Source organism: Vipera berus (assembly GCF_964194415.1).
Source record: "Vipera berus genome assembly, chromosome: 1".
Classification (NCBI taxonomy): Eukaryota; Metazoa; Chordata; class Lepidosauria; order Squamata; family Viperidae; genus Vipera; species Vipera berus.
In genome coordinates, this window is record NC_138202.1 from 184451413 (window position 1) to 184474560 (window position 23148).

Genomic DNA, 23148 nt, shown 5'->3' on the forward strand with positions numbered 1-23148 from the left:
TTATTTTGGATAACAATTGTGAGAGAAATTCTGAAAGTAGCAACTGCCCAAGGTTGTCCAGCTGAAGCCCCTTTATTGTCCACATGTAAAGGGATGTGGCGCTTCAAGGGGCAATCCTGAAGGGGGCTCTCCCTTGGGAAAGCCAAGCAGTTGATCTTTATGTATGAGCATCAGGAGATAAACAGGAAAGAGATGCTTTCATTTATAGGCTTTATCAAATATTGATATTAACTCTTGTTGTAAGATGTGCCATATGTGCCGTGGACAGGGATTACAATGTTGGATCCGGTCATAGGGAGATAACTTTGACAACTGCACCTTCCTAACTTATTTTATGCATTACTTGCAGCCAATATATCTCAGGAAGTGGAAGAAGATATGGGCTTCTGCCTGTTTTTCAACCTCTGCTTCTTCCGATTACACTGGACAGTAGCCCCATAGTAAAGAGAGCTTGATTAATGTCTCTTTGGACATGCAACACATTTCCACTTTCTTAAAGAATTAAAAGGATTATATTTAAATAAGCTCTTCCTTGGCCCAGATTTCTCTAATTATAGGGTAGTTTGTACTGTTCCATTCTTATGTAAGGTGATTAAGAATGCAGCTTCAGATCTATTTTGATGAAACTATATGGACTCACTTTAATTATTATTTTCTCTGGATAATGATATCGAGACTTCTTTGGGGAATGTGTTATATTGTATATTTTGTCAGACTTGGGTGACTGCTTCCATTGCACCCATGGAGTATCTTTGAAAGTAGACACATAACAATAGCAATAGCACTTAGGTTTCTATACCACTCCACAATGCTTTTACACACTCTCCAAGCATATTGCCCCGAACAATCTGGGTCCTCATTTTACCAATCTCAGAAGGACGGAAGGCTGAGTCAATCTTGAGCCCCATCAGAATCAAATTCCAGGCTGTGGGCAGTACTGCAGTACTGCATTCTAACCATTGCGATACATGAGAACCAAAACCCTTTTAATGATTAAGAAAGAGATGCATTGATTGTGGATTTACATATTCTGAAGCACTGCTTCTGAAGGAAATTTTCAGTAGAGATTTGCCTGACTGCAGGCTATAAATGCATTTGAATATACATTCAAGAAGTTCTATAAACTTTCAGATTCAGACTTATGGGATTTAGAGTCTGAATAGCAGACACTATCCAGGCTAGTTATACAAGGTAAGAATTTCAGGATATGAGAGATTAACTTTATTTATGCCATCTGATTCTGTGACTCATTAGATTGGGTATCTTCTTACCAAGATATTTAGGTTCATCACCATCTTCACTCAGTTCATATTCCACACGAAATCCTGACACAGTGTCTGAGGCAGAAACCCAAGAGACTACAAAGCTATTAGCTGTGATTTCTGTGACAGATTCAGAAATAGAGACGACAGATGGAAGGGCTGTTGTTTCTCCCACCACACGACTAGCTGCAAAGTAAAGATCAAAGTATAAAATGGCAGTGTTTTTTATGGAGACTTGACTCTTTGGTTCTGTTTCTGTTCATGAAAAAATTAAGTACAATTTCTATAACTTTTTAACTGATAAAATAAACTGTACAGTTAAACTGATAGTAAAAAATAAATAACACATTCAAAAACAGAGCGGTATTTCCATCCATGATTGGATGGGCAGAAAATAGTAACCATGTATGACAGGCAAGTCTGACTTCTAGCCACAAAAAGTAATTAATATCTGCAAATGTGGGGACAGATACTCAGCTGACAATATATTGTGAAAAAACACTATGTAAGCTAAAAATGAATGCAGATTTATCCTCATTACTACTACTGCTATAAGTAGTACTTTAATATTGCCATTAATTCAGGATTAGAATCAATGACACATGTCTATAATCATCCATTATAATAAGAAATTTTAACTGAATCACGTTCTTTAAGAAGAGGGAGATAATGGAGAATTATTAAGGGCAATGGAAGTTAAGACAAATCCTACAGCTATTAGCACTCCATTTAAAATAGCAGAATTTATATTTTAGTTTCAAGCAAGGGTAATCTTGATTGAAAACAGCAACACAGAGAAAGTGCCAGAAGCCAGCAACATAATTACAAAAGCAATAAATTATGTCTTCATTCTGTCTTAGAGTCAGAAGGGATAGAAACTAAACAGAGCTAAAAGATGTAACAAAGGTACATTGCTTTGCCCTGCAAGTTAATGTTCACTTTCAAAATTGTATTTATTTGTTTGTTTATGTATTACATTTTACTTCTATACTTCCATAAGTGTGTAAACTTCAATGTTTACATTAACATATACAGTTGAAACAATATAAAAGGTAGTCCTCAACTTACAACCCAAAGTTATAATGACACTGAAAAAGTGACTTATGACCATTTTTCATACTTACGATGTTGCAGCATTCCCATGGTCATGTGATCAAAATTCAGATGCTTGGCAACTGACTCATATTTATGCTAGTTGAGTGTACTGGGGTTATGTGATCATCTTTTGCGATCATCTGACAAGCAAAGTCAATGGGGAAGCCAGATTCACTTAACAACTGTGTCACTAAAACTGCAGTGATTCACTTAAAAACTGTGGCAAGAAAAGTCATAAAATGCGGCAAAGCTCCCTTAACAACTGTCTCACTTAGCAACAGAAATTTTGTAGTTGTAAGTCAAGGACTACCTGTAATGCAAATAAACAGTCCAGGGTAATAAAATGCAATAAAGACAAATCAGAACACTTACATGAAACAGCTGTTGTACTAGAGGTGGTGAATTCAAAACGGGTGATTTCTCTCTGACCATAATGCTGCACACTTATAAGCTGTCCCTCATAAAGGACACCAGGTTTCAGACCTGAGATTGTGTAGGAATTTAAATAACCTGGAATTCTAGCTTCTTTCCACTGCACTCTGGAATTTTTCTAATGGAATTAAACATAATGGATATCAGCATGAGAATACTCAGTAACAGAATTCTGCAATTTTCTTTCTACTATGGTTATTGCTACTGGCTTTAATTATTATTTTAGCAATAATGTTTGGAAAAGAACAAACATCATCTGCAAAAATACAGAGCAAGCAAATACTATTTTTTGTCTTCAAACTCTATGTGCATTTCAGTGGAAGGGGAGAAATGGATTTCTGGGACTGCAGTGTGAGTTATTTGGAAGGACAAGCTGTTGTTACCCAAAGATGGGTAACAAAGAGTTTGGCCAGAGATAACAGACTTGTGTAGGAAAGCTTTCAGCTGAATCCTGGGAGAACTGAAAAAGCCCTAAAATCTGACTGCAGATAAGCATTCTTCTATCCTAAAATAATACAGGAATGTGAGTGAAATAGAGCTTATTAAAACACCCAATGAACAGCCAATGAAGAATTCATTCACACATTCATTAACAGTCAAAAATGAAGAAATGAATAAAATGAATTTATACTGATGTAAAAGATGGCAAATGTGACAATAGTTGAAATTGAGATCTGATAATTTCTCAATTGGACTACAATGCACAATTTGATCAAAAGAAAAACAAAAAAAGAAAAGGAAGATATATGCTCTAAGATTGTATTGCCCTGTTCACCGCCCTGAGTCCTCCGGGAGAAGGGCGGTATATAAATTAAATTAATAAATTAATTAATAAAATAATAAGATAAAAATATGCACAGCTCAAATATCAAAATATTAAAAAATCTAGAGAGAGAGAAGGGAAGATAAACATAATACCCAATCCTGATGCAATTAAACACAGCATCTATTACTATTCCAGCCAAAACGGTTTGTTTAAAATAAATTATGTATTTTATTTTATTTTATTGCATACAATGTCAGGGAAATCTACAAATGCTAGACACCATGTAGTTCTGACAGCCTAGATTGCTAGCTCATTCTATTTGGCATTTGCGTCCCTATCCTTGGCAAACCGCAGGGGGCAAACTAACTTACACCAAGCTGACTAGCGATGCTCGCTCGGTTTGCTGGCTCTTCCAGGCATCTCTGCCAATCTCACTTTGCCTCAGGTTACATTGCCTTGTATCCAGCCAGGTTCAGAGCGCCACCTTCTGCTCTCCGCACACATGAACACAATTAGTTTTTCCCACCAAAGTGGTACCCATTTATCTACTTGCAATATTGCATGCTTTCGAACTGCTCGGGGAGCAGGAGCCAGTGAACAAGCAGTGGTATGACACCCTGGCCGGCAGTTCCAGTGTCATTAAGCCATTGAGTCACTGTGTCACCAGTATAAATAATGTAGGCTGTGCTTTATAAATCCTGTTACCTGCTTCAAGAAGCAAATTTCTAAAGAGAACACACATAAGTCCAGAAAAATTGGTGTCTCTTTTAAGGCATCTGTCTATCAATCCTGACACACTGCTCAATCTCTTGCACCACAGAGTATGTACTTAGCCAAGTTACAAAGCACTGCCAAGTATTAAAATAAATCTAAACTTAGAAATAAAATCTTTTTTTATGATCTAGTTGAATTGTAATTATAAATCTGTAAGAAATTCTGAATGTATGAATGAAGAAAATGTTGATCAGTATATGACAAAAAGACTTACCGGTTTCCAGCGAAGAATATAATTGGAAATGTGAGAGGACTCAGGTGCAATCCACTGGATAGGATGAGAATCAGGCTGAATTGGAACGTCTGTGATAATCACCTGAACAGGATGACCAGGGGAACCTAAAATTATTAAGATTATTCTTATTAGTTTAAAGTCTGTTTGCTACCTCTTAATAGTCCTTCCAATTTTGGCTACACGTAAAATATCATATTTTCATGAACTATTTTTCACAAAATGTTTCACTTTTAGTTACCTTTGCAATGAGATCTGTAGCCAAACTGATTGAGGGATGCAAATAAAAGGTGTATCTTCTTTCCTATCAATGAGTCTAGGCATCAAAAATTAGGACTCTATATGTAGGAGTTTTAAACATTATTCTTTCCTCTTTTGTTTTAGGAACTGGTCCCCTAAACCAGGGCTTTTCAACCTGTGGCATGCATACCACTGGCGGAACTTCAGCACCTGGCAGGTAGTACATGTACAATGGATTTAAAAGCACTGTAAAAAAAAGTGTAAAAGTGGATGAGTTGAAGCAGCGGCAGCACCAAAGGGGAAGAGTCAACTGGAGCTGAAATGTTGCCTGGGCTCTGCTGAGAGCCCAGGAGCAGTGTGCATGACTCCAGCTGATTGGTGCGTGGGGTGGGCTTGGGGGTCGCCGGCAGTCACACACAGTCTTCGGGTGAAGATTCAGCTGGAGCTGTGGCGTTGCCGAGGCTCTGCTGAGAGCCCAGGATCAGCCCACACAACTCCAGCTGATCAGCACTACCAGTGCACCCAGAAGAGAAGAGGAGGGGGGAGAGAGGAGAGGATATAGAAGGAGGGGGGGAGAGATATAAAAGAAGGAAGGGGGAAAGAAGAGAGGATATAAAAGAAGGGGGGAGGGGAGAAGATATAAAAGCAGCCGGTTCTGCATGCAGCGCAGCAGTTGAGGGGTTTGGGACTCCATGCTCTCCAGTTGAGTTTCTTCCTATTAGGGGACCCTAATAGGCCAGAAGCCACCCCAGAGGTGGCAATGAAGGAATGAATTCCCGGAGACCTTGGGGAGATGGCGGCCGACCCGATCGGTCCAGGAGAAGCCTTCCAGAAACCAACAGGAGAAAGCCTAGCTTAACTTCAGAGTCCAGCCCAAGCTGCAAGCAACCGAAGTCAAAAGCACTATTTTAAGCTGACCGTAAACAGTGTGCTTGAATCTGGGTAAGAACATCGATTTTCTCTATCCTACCTATCAACTTTCCTAAAGAGGAGAAAAAATTCCCAAGGGGAAAAAAAACCCTTCGAAAGTAAAGGAGGGGGATTTTTGCTCCACCCTTTTGCTAACGGAAGCGGCGAATTGAATCTTTTATGTAGGACTAAAATTTGAAAAATGAACCAGTGCTGACACCTACTGGTGGATGAGGATTATGACAGGTATGGCTTGCATATAGGACTTGGTAAAATCTGGAAAAAAACTAAACTCTACTTGTGACCTTCAAAGTTTTAACAATACAAAACAGCTGTGACAAAAAAGAAAATAATCTGGGCTGTAGATAAAGTGAAACTTACAAACTTTAGGGAACAAAAAAAAGAACTTTTTTGAACTCTCTGGATTACAAGTATATTGTTAACTCTGATCTCAAAGCTATTTCCAGAGGAGGGTGGGATATGGATTCTTGGTCGTCATGGAATCAGAGATTTATAGAAAGAACTTATCAAGAAAAAATAAATACTTTTCAAGAGGAGACATATGATATGTTGCAACTAATTCAAATAAAAATGATTTCAAACCACAAAGAAATCCAAAATAACTTTGAAAATATACACCAACTCATCTCCAATTCAATTTTATACTAAAAAATAATCCCAGAAAAATATAACAGAGAAGGAACAGATAAAACAAGCAACTGAACATAAATCCGAGCACAGAGACTTAAAGAAGGAACTCTGCAAAACAAAGAAGTATGATTTAATCCAAGTGGGGAAAAATTACAAGAAATACTGGACTTGGAAAAGACGACCTATATTTCAACACTATAAAATAAAGTTGAGGATAAGAAAAAAGACTGGATAAAACAAACTGCAGAGATGCCAGGGAAAACACTAAAACTGGAGAGACAAAAAATGACAAGAGAAGCAGAGAGAAAAAGAATGGAAAAGATCCTCAATAAAAATGAGTGGGCAAATGCCTCTAACAAAGATACTGTACTTGACTTACTTTCTACATCTACAGTAACATCTATAAGAATATGGAAAGATTTTTTGACTCAGCAGAACATATTGATTAAGAAAGGCATTGGGCAAAAGAAAAAGGCTAAAGTGAAAATTAAGAAAATAGATGATGGGGCCTATCAGAGAGAATATTTAAAAAAGAAACACTTATTTGAAAATAGTTAAAGGTAAAGGTTCCCCCGCACATGCGTGCTAGTCGTTTCCAACTCTAGCGGATGGTGCTCATCTCCATTTCAAAGTCAAAGAGCCAGCACTTGTCCGAGGACGTCTCTGTGGTCATGTGGCCAGCATGACTAGATGCCAAAGGCGCACAGAACGCTGTTACCTTCCCACTGTAGTGGTTTCTATTTTTCTACTTGCATTTTTATGTGCTTTCAAACTGCTAGGTTGGCAGAAGCTGGGACAAGTAACTGGCACTCACTCTGTTACGCGGCACTCAGGATTCGACCCACCAAACTGCCAAACATCTGATCAACAAGCTCAGCGTCCTAACCCACTGAGCCACCACATCCCTTGAAAATGGTTAAAGAAATAGAAAAATTTTGGATATGAATTTGAGTTTAAGAGGGAGGAGGCCCTGAAGTAATATAGTGCTTTCTTTTTCTTTCTCCTTTTTCTTTTATTGTTGAATATGAGTAATATAACTGAAGTAGCCGAAGGACCACTCGGGACAACAGGTTACTTAACTAGGATTTATTTTAGAACAAGGCAGAGAACAGTATAACTTGTCCGGCTTTTATAGCCGGCAGCTGTCAGTGTAGTCCAATCAGGTTCGTTTCTTTTGGCGCCGCGTCTAGCTGAACCAATCACCGCCGTCGCGTCTTGACAGTTCTTCTTTCTGCATGGTGAGTCGGCTTCGGTGTTTTGACAGCCGCGAGCTGTCAAATGGCTGCGCCTGCGCCCTGGTGGGGAACTTTGACAGCTGTCAAAGTTCCTGCGTGTTTCCCTGTCAGTGGTGTTTACCTCATAGAATAAAACGGAATAAACGGTTCTAACTTGTTAATAACGTTTGTACATATACATTACACCCCTTACCCCTCCCCTGGATTGTTTCCTCCCCCTTGTTGGTTGTTGGAGCCGGCCCATTCATAGTCCTTTAAATATGCTGGTGCTCTTCTGTTTCTATTAGAACGTCTTGGGGGTGGTGCGTTTCCGTGTTCCGGTATGTTTTCTTGCTCCCCTTCCTCTTGATCTGGTGCCGGTATGATGTCTAAGGAGGGTGGGGTTTGGCTGTCCGGTGGGGGAAGGTCTGGGTGGTGTTGTGGTTGTCTTGGCCTGAGCTGATCTATGTGCCATCGCAGGTTGCCTTCGGTAGGCGTGTGTATTAAATAGGAAATGGGTCCCGTTTGTCGTAACACAGTCCCTGGGACCCATTTGTTTTTGGATGTGTATGATTGTGCCCAGATCATTTGCCCAGGTTTAAATGTACGGGGTGGGGGGGGGGTGATCCGGTTCCGCAATATAAGTGTCGGGATGCAGTCTGTCGAGCCGCGTTATCAGTCTCCTTCCCCATCTTAGCTCCGCTGGTGTCTTGCCGGTTGTCGTGCAGGGAGTTGTGTGTTGTGCCATTAGGAACTGGCTGAGTTGTCGCTACCAGTTCCCCGTTACGAACTTTTTTAATGCTTCTTTAGTTGAGCGCACCATAATTTCAGCCATCCCGTTCGTCGATGGGTGGAACGGTGCAGACGTGACCAGCCTAATACAGTTCTTCATAGCGAACATCTGAAATTCACGAGAGGTGAATTGTGGTCCATTGTCTGAAACCATGGTGTCTGGGAGGCTGTGGGTGGCGAAGATCTTTCTAAGGGCTTGTATGGTGGCTCCTGAAGTGGTTTTCCTAAGGGGGATTACTTCTAGCCATTTTGAATAGCTGTCAACTATTATTAGGAAACTCTGCCCTTGGATTGGTCCTGCAAAATCTAGATGTATACGTGACCATGGGTTTTTTGTTGTCTCCCATCTATGTACTGGGGCCTGGGGTGGTTCGCTTCTTGTTGTTTGGCAGGGGTAGCACCCTCCCACATGTTTTTCTATATCCTTATCTATGCCTGGCCACCACACATAACTCCTGGCTAGGGCTTTCATTTTAACTATGCCTGGATGTCCTTCGTGTAGGGTGTCTAGTGTTTGTGCTATGTTTTTGTCTGGTATTACTACTCTGTTCCCCCACAGAAGGCATCCCAAGTGTGATGACATTTCGTTTTGTCTGTTATAGTATGGCTGGAATTGTGGGTGTGGATTTTTGGCTGGCCATCCTGTGGTTGTCCACCTAAGAATCCTGCTCAGTACTTTGTCCTTAGCTGAATTTTTAGCTATGATTTTAGCGGAAAGGGGGCAGTCTGGAAGTTGTGATATTGCCAGAATGAGCCCTGCAGGAGCTGGGTCAGTGTCATTGCTTTGAATGGGCAGTCTGCTGAGGCAGTCTGCGTGTCCTAATTCTTTCCCTGGTTTGTGTATTAATTTGTATGAATACGCTGACAAGAAGGTGGACCAGCGCAGTATTCTTGGTGAAAGAATCTGTGGGGTTGTTTTGTCCCAGGTGAATATTCCTAGCAGGGGTTTGTGATCCGTGAATATAGTAAAGGGTCTGCCATAGAGATAGTCATGGAACTTTTTTACCCCTGTGACTATTGCTAGCGCTTCTCTGTCGATCTGCGCGTAGTTTCTTTCAGCTTTTGAAAGTGTGCGGGAATAAAAGGCTATGGGTCTTTGGGTGCCATCCTTGTATAGGTGACTTAACACCGCCCCAATTCCATAGGGAGATGCATCGCAAGCGATGCATACTGGTGTGTCTTCTCTAAAGAGTGTGACAGTTGAACTGTTACAAATAATATTTTTTAATGACTGGAAGCTACTGTATTTTCATGCGTTTTGGTCCAGGACCAGGCGGCGCCCTTGTCCAGGAGCCTGTGGAGAGGTTCGGCTATAGTGGCTTTGTGGGGAAGGAAGGCATGATAGAAGTTTAATAATCCTAAAAAGGCTTGGAGTTCTTGTTTATTTTTCGGACTGGGAGCTGTTTGAATAGCTTTTAATTTTTCTGTAGTGGGGTGGATGCCCTGGGCGTCTATTTTGTACCCTAGGAACTCTGTGGTAGTGACTCCGATGGAGCACTTTTCTCGTTTTAGTTTGAGACCGGCTTCTCTGAGCCGGCTCAGCACAGCTGACAGTCTGTCAGCTAAGTTTGCTTCGTTTTCTCCGGCGATGAGGACATCGTCGAAATAGGGGCAGACCCCGGGTATTCCTTTTAAGGTTTTCTCCATGATACCTTGGAAGATACCCGGGGCTGCCGAGATGCCGAATTGAAGTCTTTTCACTTTAAAAGCTCCGTAGTGCGTGACAATTGTTTGAGCTTCCGCGGTGTCATTTGTGACAGGCAGTTGCAAGTACGCCTGCGTCAAATCAAGTTTTGCAAAAATGGCGCCGGAGCGGATGGAAGCGAGGACGTCCCTCACCGCTGGCACCGGGTAAGCATGGGGGCTTAGAGCTAGGTTAAGGGTCGCCTTATAGTCTGCACATAATCTAATTTCCCCGTTAGGCTTCATTGGGGTGACTATTGGTGTCTCCCAGCTTCCCCCTTCAGTAGGTTCCAGTACCCCTAGTCTTACGAGGCGTTCTAATTCGTTCTCTATTTTTTCTTTGAGAGCGAATGGAACCCTCCTAGCCCTTATTTTTATGGGTTGGATGGTTGGGTTTAATTTTAAGGAGATGAGAGGGCCGGTGTATTTCCCCAGTGTGCCATCAAAGACGTCTGCATACTTGTTGCAGACGGCTTCGAGGCTTGAGGCTTGCACTGTGTTTACCCCAGTAATGGCGATGCCCAGGGGGCTGAACCAGTTCAGCCCAATTAGATTGGTGCAGTTCCCTGGAGTCACTAAGACATCTAGGGGTCCCTTGAATTTTTTGTATTCTACTGCGACCTTAGCCTTCCCTTCTAGTGGAATGGGGTTTTTTTGGAAGTCTGCTAGGTGGACCTGGTTTTTTTTAAGGGGAATTTCCCTATTACTCCGTTGGCAGATCTCCTGATACGTTTTAAACGATATTAAGGAGACTGCTGACCCGGAGTCCACCTCCATGTTGCAGGTGACTCCTTGAATTTTTACCCTGATCTTTACTTTCGGGCTTAGACTGTGCACCTTGTCTATCGTTTCCACTAGGTCCCCAGGTATTCCTCCCCTGTTGACATGGGCGGTTGGCCTACCTGGGGGGTTGGCCTCCAGATCATGCACGTTGTCACGGGGCCGGCTTCGGCACACTGGCTTGATGTGGCCGGTTTTACCGCAATTGTGGCATTTTGCGTTTCGGAACCGGCAGCTTCCCCTGGCATGGTTGCCCCCGCAGCTGGCGCAGGTAACCCGTTGATCGTGTCGTAGTGGCGGGGGGTTTCTGTCTCTTTGGCGGTTTGATGTGTCGTTTCTTCGCTGTTGTCATCGCTCCATCCTGCGTTGTAGGGCCTCTCCGTCGGTGAAGTCTACTGACCCGTCGTCGTCGCTGAAGGTTGCGTTTTCGTGGTATACGGTTGCTGGACTTTCCGGTGTTGATGTGGTCGGTTTTTTCTTGTGGTTGTATTCATAGGCCATTATTTCTCGGGTAACTTCGGCTAGGCTCATGTCGGGCTTTGATGTAAGTTTTTTCTGGAGACGTTCATCCCTTAAGCCTATTACCACTTGGTCCCGGATGCGGTCTTCCAGGTCAGGGAAGCTGCAGTTACGAGCGGCATGCCTGACCCCGGCGATGAAGTCGTTTGCGGGCTCGTCCGGTCGCTGCTTCTTCTGGGCGAATTGTACTCGCCAGTACAGCTCTGAGCGAGCTGGCATGTAATGTTTGTTGAGCTGGTCGACCAGGTCCGCGTAGGAGACTTCAGTGATGGGCACCGGGCTGAACAGCCCGACGGCGTCGTCGTATACCGGGGGCCCACTGATGTACAGGAGGGCGGCGGCCTTTGCTCTGTCATCGGTAATTTTACTGACGAGGAGGAAACCCTCGACCTGCCCCAGGTGTGACTGCCATCTTTCCGGATGGCGGGTATCGAATTCCCTCACACGCCCGAAGTTGGCCATGTCGTCCGGTCCTGGGCTCGCTCCGTTCGGAAGTTAAAACTTCCAGTGACAGCTCTTGGCCGGGAATTCCCTTCCTCGGCCGTGACTTCAGCTCCGGAGCGATCCCACCTTCGTTGCCAGTGAAGTAGCCGAAGGACCACTCGGGACGACAGGTTACTTAACTAGGATTTATTTTAGAACAAGGCAGAGAACAGTATAACTTGTCCGGCTTTTATAGCCGGCAGCTGTCAGTGTAGTCCAATCAGGTTCGTTTCTTTTGGCGCCGCGTCTAGCTGAACCAATCACCGCCGTCGCGTCTTGACAGTTCTTCTTTCCGCGTGGTGAGTCAGCTTCGGTGTTTTGACAGCCGCAAGCTGTCAAATGGCTGCGCCTGCGCCCTGGCGGGGAACTTTGACAGCTGTCAAAGTTCCCGCGTGTTTCCCTGTCAGTGGTGTTTACCTCATAGAATAAAACGGAATAAACGGTTCTAACTTGTTAATAACGTTTGTACATATACATTACAATAAGAGTTGGAATAGTCTATATCACGGGTCGACAACCCGCAGCTCTGGAGCCGCATGCAGCTCTTTCAGCCTTCTCCTGTGGCTCCCAGTTTAAAAACTTCTGTGTTTACACCATATGGTTATCTCTGGCCTATTGATTTGTTTATAGCAGTGATGGCGAACCTATGGCACGCATCCCAGAGGTGGCACTCAGAGCCCTCTCTGTGGGCACACCTGCTGCCACACCTAGCAGCTTGCGCAGGTCCATTAGGCCACCTCCGGAGCCTGGAGTGGCAGCCCCGCCCAGCACAAAGGAGGCGAAGCAACCGGCTAGCAAGCTTGGGTTTTGGGTTGCAGTTTGGGCACTCGGTCTCTAAAAGGTTCGCCATCACTGGATTATAGCATTTTTATGGCCAGGGTAGGTTACAATAAGATAAAAGATAGAGAACAAAATAAGACTCTTGCAATCAGGGACTCTCTCCCCAAGACAGTGGGGCAGTGACAGAGTGTTCTGAACCAGCCCTCTTCTCGCAACCCCTATTCAAAAAGAAGAGACTGGAAAGCGTCCAAGGCTAAAAGGCTTCTGCCAAGATTTAATTACGCAGTTAACAAAAACACTAGAGCTTGTCTTCTCAAGCGGAAAAGTTGCTTTCAGCAACCAGCCCCTCCCCAAACACTCCTTTTATAGAGAGCTCAGGGCGTGGTCTCCCTGTGCCTCCTCCCGAGGAGTCCCATAACCTTTCTTTGTTTGTTCCTGCTCGACTGCCTCCTGCGTCGGGCGTCCTTGAACAGGGCCAGCTGTGGGTCATCATCCTCCGCACTCTCGGGCTCACACAGCTGAGAAGAGGTCCCCGGCTGAGGACTCTGCAAAGCCTCCAAATCATCATCAGCCGGTTCGTTTCCCTCCTCCCCCACATCTGAGTCATCCGATACATCGGAGCCGGCTGTCGGACCCACAGGCTGGCCCTGAGTCACAACACAGAGAGGATGACCATTTAGGCTTCCTCTCAAAAGAATTCTAATGTGGCCATCTGCTTTTTAAAATTATTTTTTCTAAAAAAACATTGCATTCTCTTCCTTTTTAGGAGCTTTTTTTTGTTTTCATGTTATCTTTTTATTTTCAGCAAGAATAGGGTCCTCAAAGGTTGGTCATAGCCATACTCTATGGAATTCTAATATGAACTCTATTAACAATTGTAGTTTGGTCAATTAGCTTAATTTCCTGGGTTTTCATGATACAAAGTACCATAATATAATTACATGCTTAATTAAAATGAGTCTGCTTACTCTGCAGTTCAACAGCTTTACTGATTAGCTGACATCACTCAAAAGTAATTAGTCACTAAATCCCCAGCTCCTCTTTTTAGTTTATTTACTTTTTATAACCATCTGCATGAATTTTCCAGTTAGATGCTGATTAATTTAATTACTGAATGAGCCTACAGAATTTTGTGAATAAGGCAGAAATTCCCATAGCACATCACCAAACAACTTACTCTGCAAAAACATCTATTTTAGCAATTTATTTATTTATTTATTTTATTACATTTATATACCGCCCTTTCCCTGAGGACTCAGGGCGGTTTACAGGGAATTAAAAACCAACAATACAAAAGTTAAAACCAGTTTAAAAAAGATTAAACTTAACCCTGTGCAAATAAAACCCCAGTAAACCCTAATTAAACTCTTCCTTTTAAAAAAAAGTTCCCCGTTTTATGTATTGGTTTGGATAAGTGCATAACAATAATACCTGTGGAATGTTTAAAAAGTTTCCATAAAAACAACCCCCCATTTCAAAAGTATTCCAACTCCCAAAGCAACACTGTTATTTGATTATGTATATATATTTTTCATCGAACAAGTATATGTAAGGAAAGGCACTGACCGACACTGAGAGTATACATATTTCACATAACTTCATTAGAAGTTTATTTTAACAGTTGGGTAAAACTTCCTGGGGCTCATTTCAAAAGCCAATGGAAGGAATCTAAGAGTTTGATTTTATTGTTCACTTCAACATTCAACAGAATGTACTATTCATCTGAACACCAAGTGGCTGGACATACAATATTTCAGCACAGATGCAAAACCACGCTGCTTAACTCCCCCATTCCCTATACTTCACTATTTTAAACTTGCTGGTACTTAGATGCCACTCTCATCCAGTAGGATGCTGAAGTGACTTACCCTCCCTTCTTACAATAAAAGTGCTTAAAATACAAAAATGTTACCTGCTTGGGTGAGGGATGAGATGACCCTGCTCTTTGAGGGAAAGAAGAATATTTTTTACATTTGCAAACCTTCATAAATATTATTCCAAACCAAATGAGGACACTTACTTGTCAAATAAACTAAATTATTGTAACTAAACTAATTATTGTAACTAAAAATGAATTAAAAATAATTTAAAACTTGATTACAAACAAGGCTTTAGAGGGCTTCTTTCCTAAAAGCAAGAAAAGAGAGCACTGAGTGCAATGGCTAAAGGAGGATCTTCAACAGCATCATTATTGATATAAAGGTAGCACCTAGCTTTTCAGGTAAGTTCCATGGAATTTGAATTGGTAACATTTCATAGATCTGCCATAGTTTTATAAGAAATAAAGATCACCCAATCCTAAACCACATCTTGTTACTTTAGGAAGCACTAGAGCACAGGTGTCAATCTCGCCACGTCACCTGACGTGTTGCAACATATTGTGGCTCTTTTTGCATTGCTGGCAATGGGTTGGGCGCGGCTTTGGTATGATGAAACCAGCTTGTGGGCCTGCAGTTTGACACCCCTGCACTAGAGCTACAGGAAGGAAAAAATCAGAAAGCTAACTTTTCCCCTATGTTACTTCTTCAAGCCAAAGTACTGCCTTTTATGCATGATAGGCCAGTATTTTAGAAATGACTGAAAAGGCCTCAAAATGAGGTACCTCCAACAAAGACAACTGAATAAATGTGGTAAGATTTGGAATGAGACTAAGTGAGGGAATGCTTAGAAAAAATATTTTAAATATTTGTATGGGACGTACCGTATTTTCCGGCGTATAAGATGACTTTTTAACCTATGAAAATCACCTCAAAAGTTGGGGGGTCGTCTTATACGCCCAGTCGTCTTATACGCCGGAAAATCAGCATCTGGCGTCTGGCGGGAGCCGGCAGGGCAGTCCTGTGCACGCGCGCACTCCCCGGCTGCTCCTTAGCAGCTGGGGAGTGCGCGCGCGTGCAGGACTGCCCTGCCGGCTCCCGCCAGACGCTCTTCCCTCTTGAGGCAGCATCGCTCCCGGGCTCCTAAGGAGTCCTCGGGGATGCTGCCTCAAGAGGGAAGAGCGTCGGGTCCTGCCGGCTCCCGCCCGATGCGTCACTGCCTGCAGTTTTGAGCCTGAGCTCCACCGTCCAAATGAATCTCATGCAACGTCCCAACAGGCCCTCCGCTTTCAGTTTCACTTCAGATAAACAAATTAAAGGGAGATTGTTCGTACGACTCTCGGTTCCAGGACAGCGATGGAAGTAGAGGCAGTGATCAATTTCCTGTGTCCGATGGACAAATCAGGACCCAGTGACGCCCAAAGAGGTGGCGCCTTCCTTCTCTTCCGTTGCGAGCTGCTCCAGGGATTCCACAGGTGGCTGCGCGTTCTGGTTAGGGAGGGCAGCTCCTCCTCGGCTTGGAGATGAGGTGGATCGGGTGGGGGGAAAGGGGAAGGGACGCTTTCGTCTTATTTTCTATCTCTCGCTCACCTCCTAGCCATGATTCATGATATTTACAGCTGCCCGGGACATTATGTACTTGTAGGGTAAGCCTGGGGGAAGGGAATTATTGGGAGGAGCTGCGGGAAGGCATTAGGGAGACAGTGGAGGAAGAAAGTAGCGATGATCTCTTCCCACCCTCCCCTCCCCGGTGCTAAAATGGAATTTGGGTGTACCCGGAAAATAACATTGTCGGCGGGATCTAGGCGGATCTTTGGAAGGAGTCTAGCTGTTGCTGGAGTCTTGTCTTTTAACCCGCTCCGTAGTGATCTTGCTGGAACGGAAGGTTTGCTTCTCCAGGAAAGCTAATCAGTATTAGAAAGTTAGCACAGGAAGCGGTAGCTTCTGTTCCTTTCACAGCCAAGAGCCGGAAAACGTTTCTTCCAAGATTTGGAATCGCAGTAGAAAAATAACTAAATTTGGAACTTTTCAGCATATGGTAAACGCCAAGAGAAATACAAACAGGTTGAATGGATTTTCGGTCTGGCCAGCAAGATCCAATGTTATGTATGCTAACTAAATCATAATCAAAGCATTAATATATATCCAATATGTGTGCACAAGACAAGAGATCTTAGCAGGGCCGTTATTTTACTCTTGGGTTCTGTCAGCTCCTGCCCGACCTCTTCCCTCTTGAGGCAGCATCCCCGAGGACTCCTTAGGAGCCGGGGAGCGATGCTGCCTCAAGAGGGAAGAGCGTCAGGCGGGAGCCGGCAGGGCAGTCCTACACACACGCGCACTCCCCAGTTGCTAAGGAGCAGCCGGGGAGTGCGCGAGTGCGCAGGACTGCCCTGCCAGCTCCCGTCAGACGCCAGCCTGCCCTGCTTCCTCCACAGTGAGAGGGGAGGGCGTGCCTTCCCGGGCTCCTCGCTGATTTTCCGGCGTATAAGACGAAAAATCTTAAAAATCACCTCAAAGGTTGGGGGGTCGTCTTATACGCCGAGTCGTCTTATACGCCGGAAAATACGGTATAAAAATACGTCAAGAAGCAAAATTTAAGTGAATTCTTTGTTAATCTCTAAGATAAATCTGACGAAAAGAGTCATAAATAATGAGGAAATCTTTGAAAATGATGAAGCTGCAGGCCTGAAACTGGAGGCCATGTTAATTATGGGTAAATTTTATTCAATGACTGGTTGTGCAACTTATGTGTATGAAGACTGTATCTATAGCCTTGGTGGAGCAGTGGGCTAATGCCTCCTTAAGTAACACCAGCTGCCTGCAATTAGTGCAGGTTCGCATCCCACCAGGCTCAAGGTTGACTCAGCCTTCCATCCTTCCGAGGTAGGTAAAATGAGGACCCAGATTGTTGGGGGCAATAAGCTGACTTTGTAATAATGCCGCTTGGGGTGTGTGAAAGCCCTAATAAGCAGGCATATACATAGAATGAAGGCTACTGCTAAGTTTGTAAAGCCGCCCTGAGTCTTCGGAGAAGGGCGGGATATAAATGGAATTAAAATAAAATAAAAATAAATAAATAGCCGAGGATTAGAATGCCATTACTGTTCCTCTTTCTGCAAACAGAAAGGTAGCAAAATTGAATGTAAAAACTACAGGGGATTGACTTGTTAAATGTGCCTGGGAAGATGTCTGGCAGATTTCTTTTTTTTTTATTGAAAAGTTTTACAATACATTTTATCTTTAGCAAAACAAAACCCCTCCCAACCCCCTCCCCTCCCACCCTCTTCCCACTCCCCAACCCTCCCCAACCCCTCCCTCCCTTTCCCCTCCCCCCCGACTTCCCAGAGCTGAGTACAGGGTATAAAAATACAAACAATCATAACCTAACTTATGCAAACAATCCTAACCTATTTAAACTATCGCACTTTAACTCATATAGATAAACTCCAAACGTATATACCGTATATACTTGAGTATAAGCCGAATTTTTCAGCCCACTTTTTGGGCTGAAAAATTCCACTTCGGCTTATACTCCAGTCAACAAAAAAAACTTACCGAGGACTTGTGCCCGGCCGAGGCTTTGGTGCTTCCGGGATCGTGCGCACCTCTCCCAAGCCACCGCCGTCCGGAGACCTGCCGACGTTTGGGGAGGTTTGGGGAGGTGCGCGCGCACCTCCCCAAACCTCCCCAAACGTCGGCAGGTCTCCGGACCTCCGCGCCCTGCCTGCCTGCTTCTTTCCGCAGCGGAAAGAAGCAGGCAGGCAGGGCGCGGAGGAACGGAGACCTGCCGACGTTTGGGGAGGTTTGGGCGCCTCCACAAACGTCGCCGGGTCTCCGTTCCTCCGCGCCCTGCCTGCCTGCTTCTTTCCGCAGCGGAAAGAAGCAGGCAGGCAGGGCGCGGAGGAACGGAGACCCGGCGACGTTAGGGGAGGTTTGGGGAGGCGCCCAAACCTCCCCAAACGTCGCCGGGTCTCCGTTCCTCCGCGCCCTGCCTGCCTGCTTCTTTCCGCTGTGGAAAGAAGCAGGCAGGCAGGGCGCAGAGGTCCGGAGACCTGCCGACGTTTGGGGAGGTTTGGGGAGGTGCGCGTGCACCTCCCCAAACCTCCCCAAACTTCGGCAGGTCTCCGGACGGCGGCGGCTTGGGAGAGGTGCGCGTGATCCTGGAAGCACCGAAGCAAGTCCTCGGTAAGCTCCGGGCGGTCACTTGCTTCGCGTCTCCTGAGGGAAGGGGGGGCGACTGGAGCGGGCGTGTTTCCTCGCCTGCTGGGCGCCGCGATTTGCCCGGGGAACGCGCGGGCCCCGAATGGCAGCGTGGAGCGAGGAAGCGGACAGCCAGGGCTTCCCCGAGAGCCGCGGCCACACAGGGTATTCCTGTGTATTCAGGCTTGCAAAATGGCGGATTGAGCCTCTGCTGGCGGCAGAGGCTTGCAGAACGGCGGATCGGCTTATACTCGAGTCAACAACTTTTTCCAGTTTTTGGGGGTGAAATTGGGGGGTCTCGGCTTATACTCAAGTATATACGGTATATCATATCAATAATTATTCAAATGCAAAATAATACTTTTTAGTCCCATATTTGCTCCGTAGTATCTCTCTGTTGCAAATAGTCTTTCAGGTGCTCTAAGATCTTTACCATATCCTCGAAAAAAATAAAACTTTACAGTCCATTCTTCTGTAGTCGGTAATTTTACCTTTTTACTAGAAATCTTACTACCGTAGTTAAATTCAACATCCATTTAATATCCACCACAATAATATCAATAATACCCAATAAGAACAATCACATATAAAACAATTTTATATCAATTATTAAAAACTATTCTTCTTTCCAACTAGGCTTTAAATTTCCATACTAAAACCAAGTTTATACAACCTTTCCTTCTCCTAATATATTATACAACTTAAAATACCATACATTACTTTCCAAACTTAAAATTTTTTTATATAATCACATCATTCTTATATTTTCTATTACCTATTTCATTATTACCCATAAAAATATTACAAGTTAACTTTCATCTATAATTTTTCCCAAAGTTGCACCAGAGCATATCACAAAGTATATACCTGGAACACAATATCCACCTTCTTATCACACCATAAATATACGTACCAACCAAATAGCAAATCATAACCTACAAAATATCAGTAAGCACTACTACAAATCTTCCCAATTAAATTTTCATAATCATCTTAAAACTAAAGCAACATAAAATATTACATAGTTATTTTATAAGGGTGAAAAGTATATCCCCAAATATTTAGCCCTTCTAACAATTTCAATTCCCATAATCCTTATTACATTATTATCTCCTGCAGTTATGCAACTAAATCTTCAGGCTTGGTTCATTCGTCTAGAAGCAGCACGCCTCTTCCAACTTCTGGCCTCCTCCAGTGATACTGAAATTTGATCCACTCCTGTAACTTTCTCATCTGTCTGTATTATTCCTTCAACATCTTGTAGATTCTCTTTGTATCGTTGAGACTCTCTCTCACCTTTTTTCTTTGTAGATTCCAAAAATGGTATGGGGGCTGCTTTTAAAACATTACTGTAGAAATCGCGTGCCTGAATCACCGTAGTAAAACAATGCCTCGTACCTTCATAGGTCACCACCATACCCACTGGTATCTGCTATCTAAACTTGATATCACGTCGTCTCAATTCTTGTGTCAAAAAAGCAAATTCCTTCCTTTTTCTTAAAATTCTTGAAGGGATCTCTTTTAAAATCAGAACTTTTTGCTCAGCAATTACAAAATCAATATTGTAGGAGGCCTGGATAACTTCATTTCTAATCATTCTCTTTGTAAAATAAACCACCACATCTCTGGGTAATTTCCTTTGTCTTGCAATCCAAGAATTAACCCGAAAAATTTTATCTATATCTTCCATTATTTCATCTGCTGGTCGTCTCAGCACCCCTTCCAAAGCCTCAGAAACCATTTTCTTCAAATTTTCCTTAGGATTTTCTTTTAGGCCTCTAATCCTTAAAGCAAACTCCATCTGATAATACTGTGTCGAGATCAAATCATAATCAATTTTCTCTACCATATTTTCAGTTTCTGTCATTTTTGCTTCCAGTCTAATATCATTTTGACTGAGATCTTCCACTCTTTCGTCCAAATTCTCAATACATATAGCCATGCCTTCCAATGCAGATAAAATGTCTGCTCTCAGTTGTCGCGCCCCGCGGGCTCGACGCCCAGCGGCGCCGCGGGCGCGACACTCACCGGCGCCGGTTTCCTCTTCTTCTCGATTCGAGGGAATGCCTATCAGCTCGGGTCGGGAGAACGCCCCTCAGCTGCGGCAGCACCATCGGCCTCCACGCACGACCGCCGAGCCGGCTGAAGCCCCGATGGCCTGCACGTGCGTCGTGCAACCCGGCCCCGCCCTGCTAGCTACGGTGGCCTCGCAGGGTCCTAGCCTCAGCTTCGTCCTGCCGGCTACGGTGGCCTCGCAGGACCAAGGGCCCAATCCAGATGGTGTCTCGGCCCCTGCAGCGCTGGCGGGCGGGGCCCTCGGCAGCGGAGCCCGTTCACAACAAGGAAGGACTGGGGGCTTGCTAGCTTTGCGAGGGGGCCAAGCAGCAGGGCGGAGGTGTGTTCGCCACAGAAGGGAAGGTGCCGGGAGCAGGGACGGGGGTGGGGGTGGTGACTGGCGGCGATGGGAAGGGCGTTCGTGGGAAGACTCACCTGGGAGAGAGAGGGTGCCGGGTGGCAGGGCGGGTTGCAAAGGAAGGTGTTTGGCAGAAAACGGGAGTTAAATAGGGGAGGGGCGGATGAGGGTGTGGCTGGGTGGGGCGTGGGTGTCTACAGGCAATGAGTATTTAACAGCGTTGGATGCGGGTAGCAGCCAACGCTGGCTTTGTTCCGTTTGAAGATCGTTTGCTTTTGCTTATTAAACCGTTTTGGAAACTCAGCTTTCGTCTCGGTTGCTTGAATCTCCTGCTCTCCGGACGAGGTTTGAGAGAAAGCCAGCGTTTTTCACCCTTTCATTTTCCCTTCCGAGCGACAAGTGGGTGAGTTGTATGGCGGAGGGATCGCAGGGGCCCGCCTCGGCGGCTGCTTCGGACAAGGAGGTCGGGCCTGAGATGGGGGCCGGGGCTGGTGTAGCCTCCCCCAGGACAATGGATGTGGGAGAGGTCATGCTCCCGGCGGTTCGGCCTAGGCAGCGGCCATCGTTGCTCGAGGATCGCTTGGTGGAGCCAAGGGAGGCAGGGGCCCAGAGCCATGGCAGAGGGAGGAGGCCGGGTCTTGCCCTGGGCCAAAGAGAATATGAGGAGGCCCACGAACCTCGGCTGAGGGGTCCTTCGTCAGTATGGAGGGAGCGCTGCCTTGTGGAGGACGAGGGGGAGGAGTGGAGTTATTCCACCACCCCTGGTAACCAGACTATGGACATTCTGCGAACCAGGTTCGGGGAGGCTGGTGGCCAGGAACCGGGCCAATGGTCCCCTGCCGGGGCTCCGCCTTTGGATGCGCCATCCCACCTGAACCAACCTGGTCTGGGCATGCCTCGTGAGGGCTCTGCTCCTGTAGGCCTCGGGCGAGGTGCTGCAGGGTTGTGGTCAGGGACGGATGACAGGCCCGGGCAGTCGACAACACGGCCAGTTGGAGCCTCTCCTGTGCTGGGCCCGCAAGTGGCTTCGTGGGGACCCGGAGTGGTATGGGGACCTCCACCTTTGTCAGTTACTTATGATGGCCACCCTGACCGCTTGGCGATGTTCCTGGGCCAGGTGATAGGACATATGGACAGTATGCCCAGGCTTACGTGTCCCAGCGGGCTATGGTGGTGGCAGTAACGTCTTGCCTGCAAGGGGAGGCAGCGGCTTGGGCAGCCGATTTATAGAGCGACCACGCTCGGGAGCTCAGGGATGTTGGCCTGTTTTTGGAGTCGTTGCGGGCTCGTTTCGAGGACATCTCCCGGGTGCAGCGGGCCGAAGCCGACATCCTTTCTCTATGGCAACGAGGCCGATCTGCGCTGGAGTACGTGAGGGAGTTCCGTAAGGTGGCCGGGAAGTTGCGTTCGTGGCCGGAGCGTCTTCTTGTCCACCATTTTAGGGCTGGCATGGACGGGGCTCTCCGTCGAGCTTGTGTGGTCCGCGGCGTTCCAGCACGACTGCAGGAGTGGTACCGTGTGGCCGTGGAGCTGGACGTGGGTTTGCAGGACGTGCGAGGCCGGTTTGAACCTCCTTCTGGAAGCCGACGGCCGGCCGAGAAGACGAAAGTGGCAGAGCCATCTGTAGCAGCGTCTACACGGCCTTCCTCCCAGCCAGCACGGGCTGCTCTGAGGTGTTTCAGATGTGACCAGCCAGGACACCGCGCAGTCGATTGCCCTCTGCCTCCTGCCCGGCCAGGCCCTGTTTCCCCAGCACGGGGGACTGGGACTCGGAGAACCATGGAGCGGACACGGGCCGCTCACCAACTAGGCGGAGATGCCTCCAGACCAGCTGCTCCTGTTCGGGTGGAGACGCCGGTAGAAACACAGCCTCCTCCGTACGAGAGTCCAGAGGAACAGGATCTAGACGAAGATCCGATGGTAAGTGCTCCGGTTTGTCCCTTTGTATTCCCTGTGGTGCTGGTCAGTCCCCGCACCGGTCAGAGGACGGCATATAAAGCCCTCGTAGACTCAGGTAGCACACGGTGCTTAATGAGCCAAGCGGTGGTAGCAAGGCTGGGGGTCACGGTGAAGCGACTATCTAGCCCGCTACGCTTTCAGCAGGTG

The 23148-nt window shown here is 45.7% G+C and overlaps 1 protein-coding gene across 6 annotated transcripts in view; it reads right to left on the reverse strand.

Annotated features, from left to right (window-relative positions):
- Positions 1-23148, reverse strand: part of FN1 (fibronectin 1) — a 162893-nt gene that overhangs the window by 76655 nt on the left and 63090 nt on the right. For all 6 annotated transcript variants that reach the window (XM_081313321.1, XM_081313320.1, XM_081313319.1 and 3 more), the window contains exons 14-16: positions 4544-4668; positions 2730-2907; positions 1272-1448 (exon numbers count right to left, since the gene is read on the reverse strand). In XM_081313321.1, the coding sequence (XP_081169447.1) occupies positions 1272-1448; positions 2730-2907; positions 4544-4668 (480 nt within the window). The remainder of the gene's footprint in view (positions 1-1271; positions 1449-2729; positions 2908-4543; positions 4669-23148) is intronic.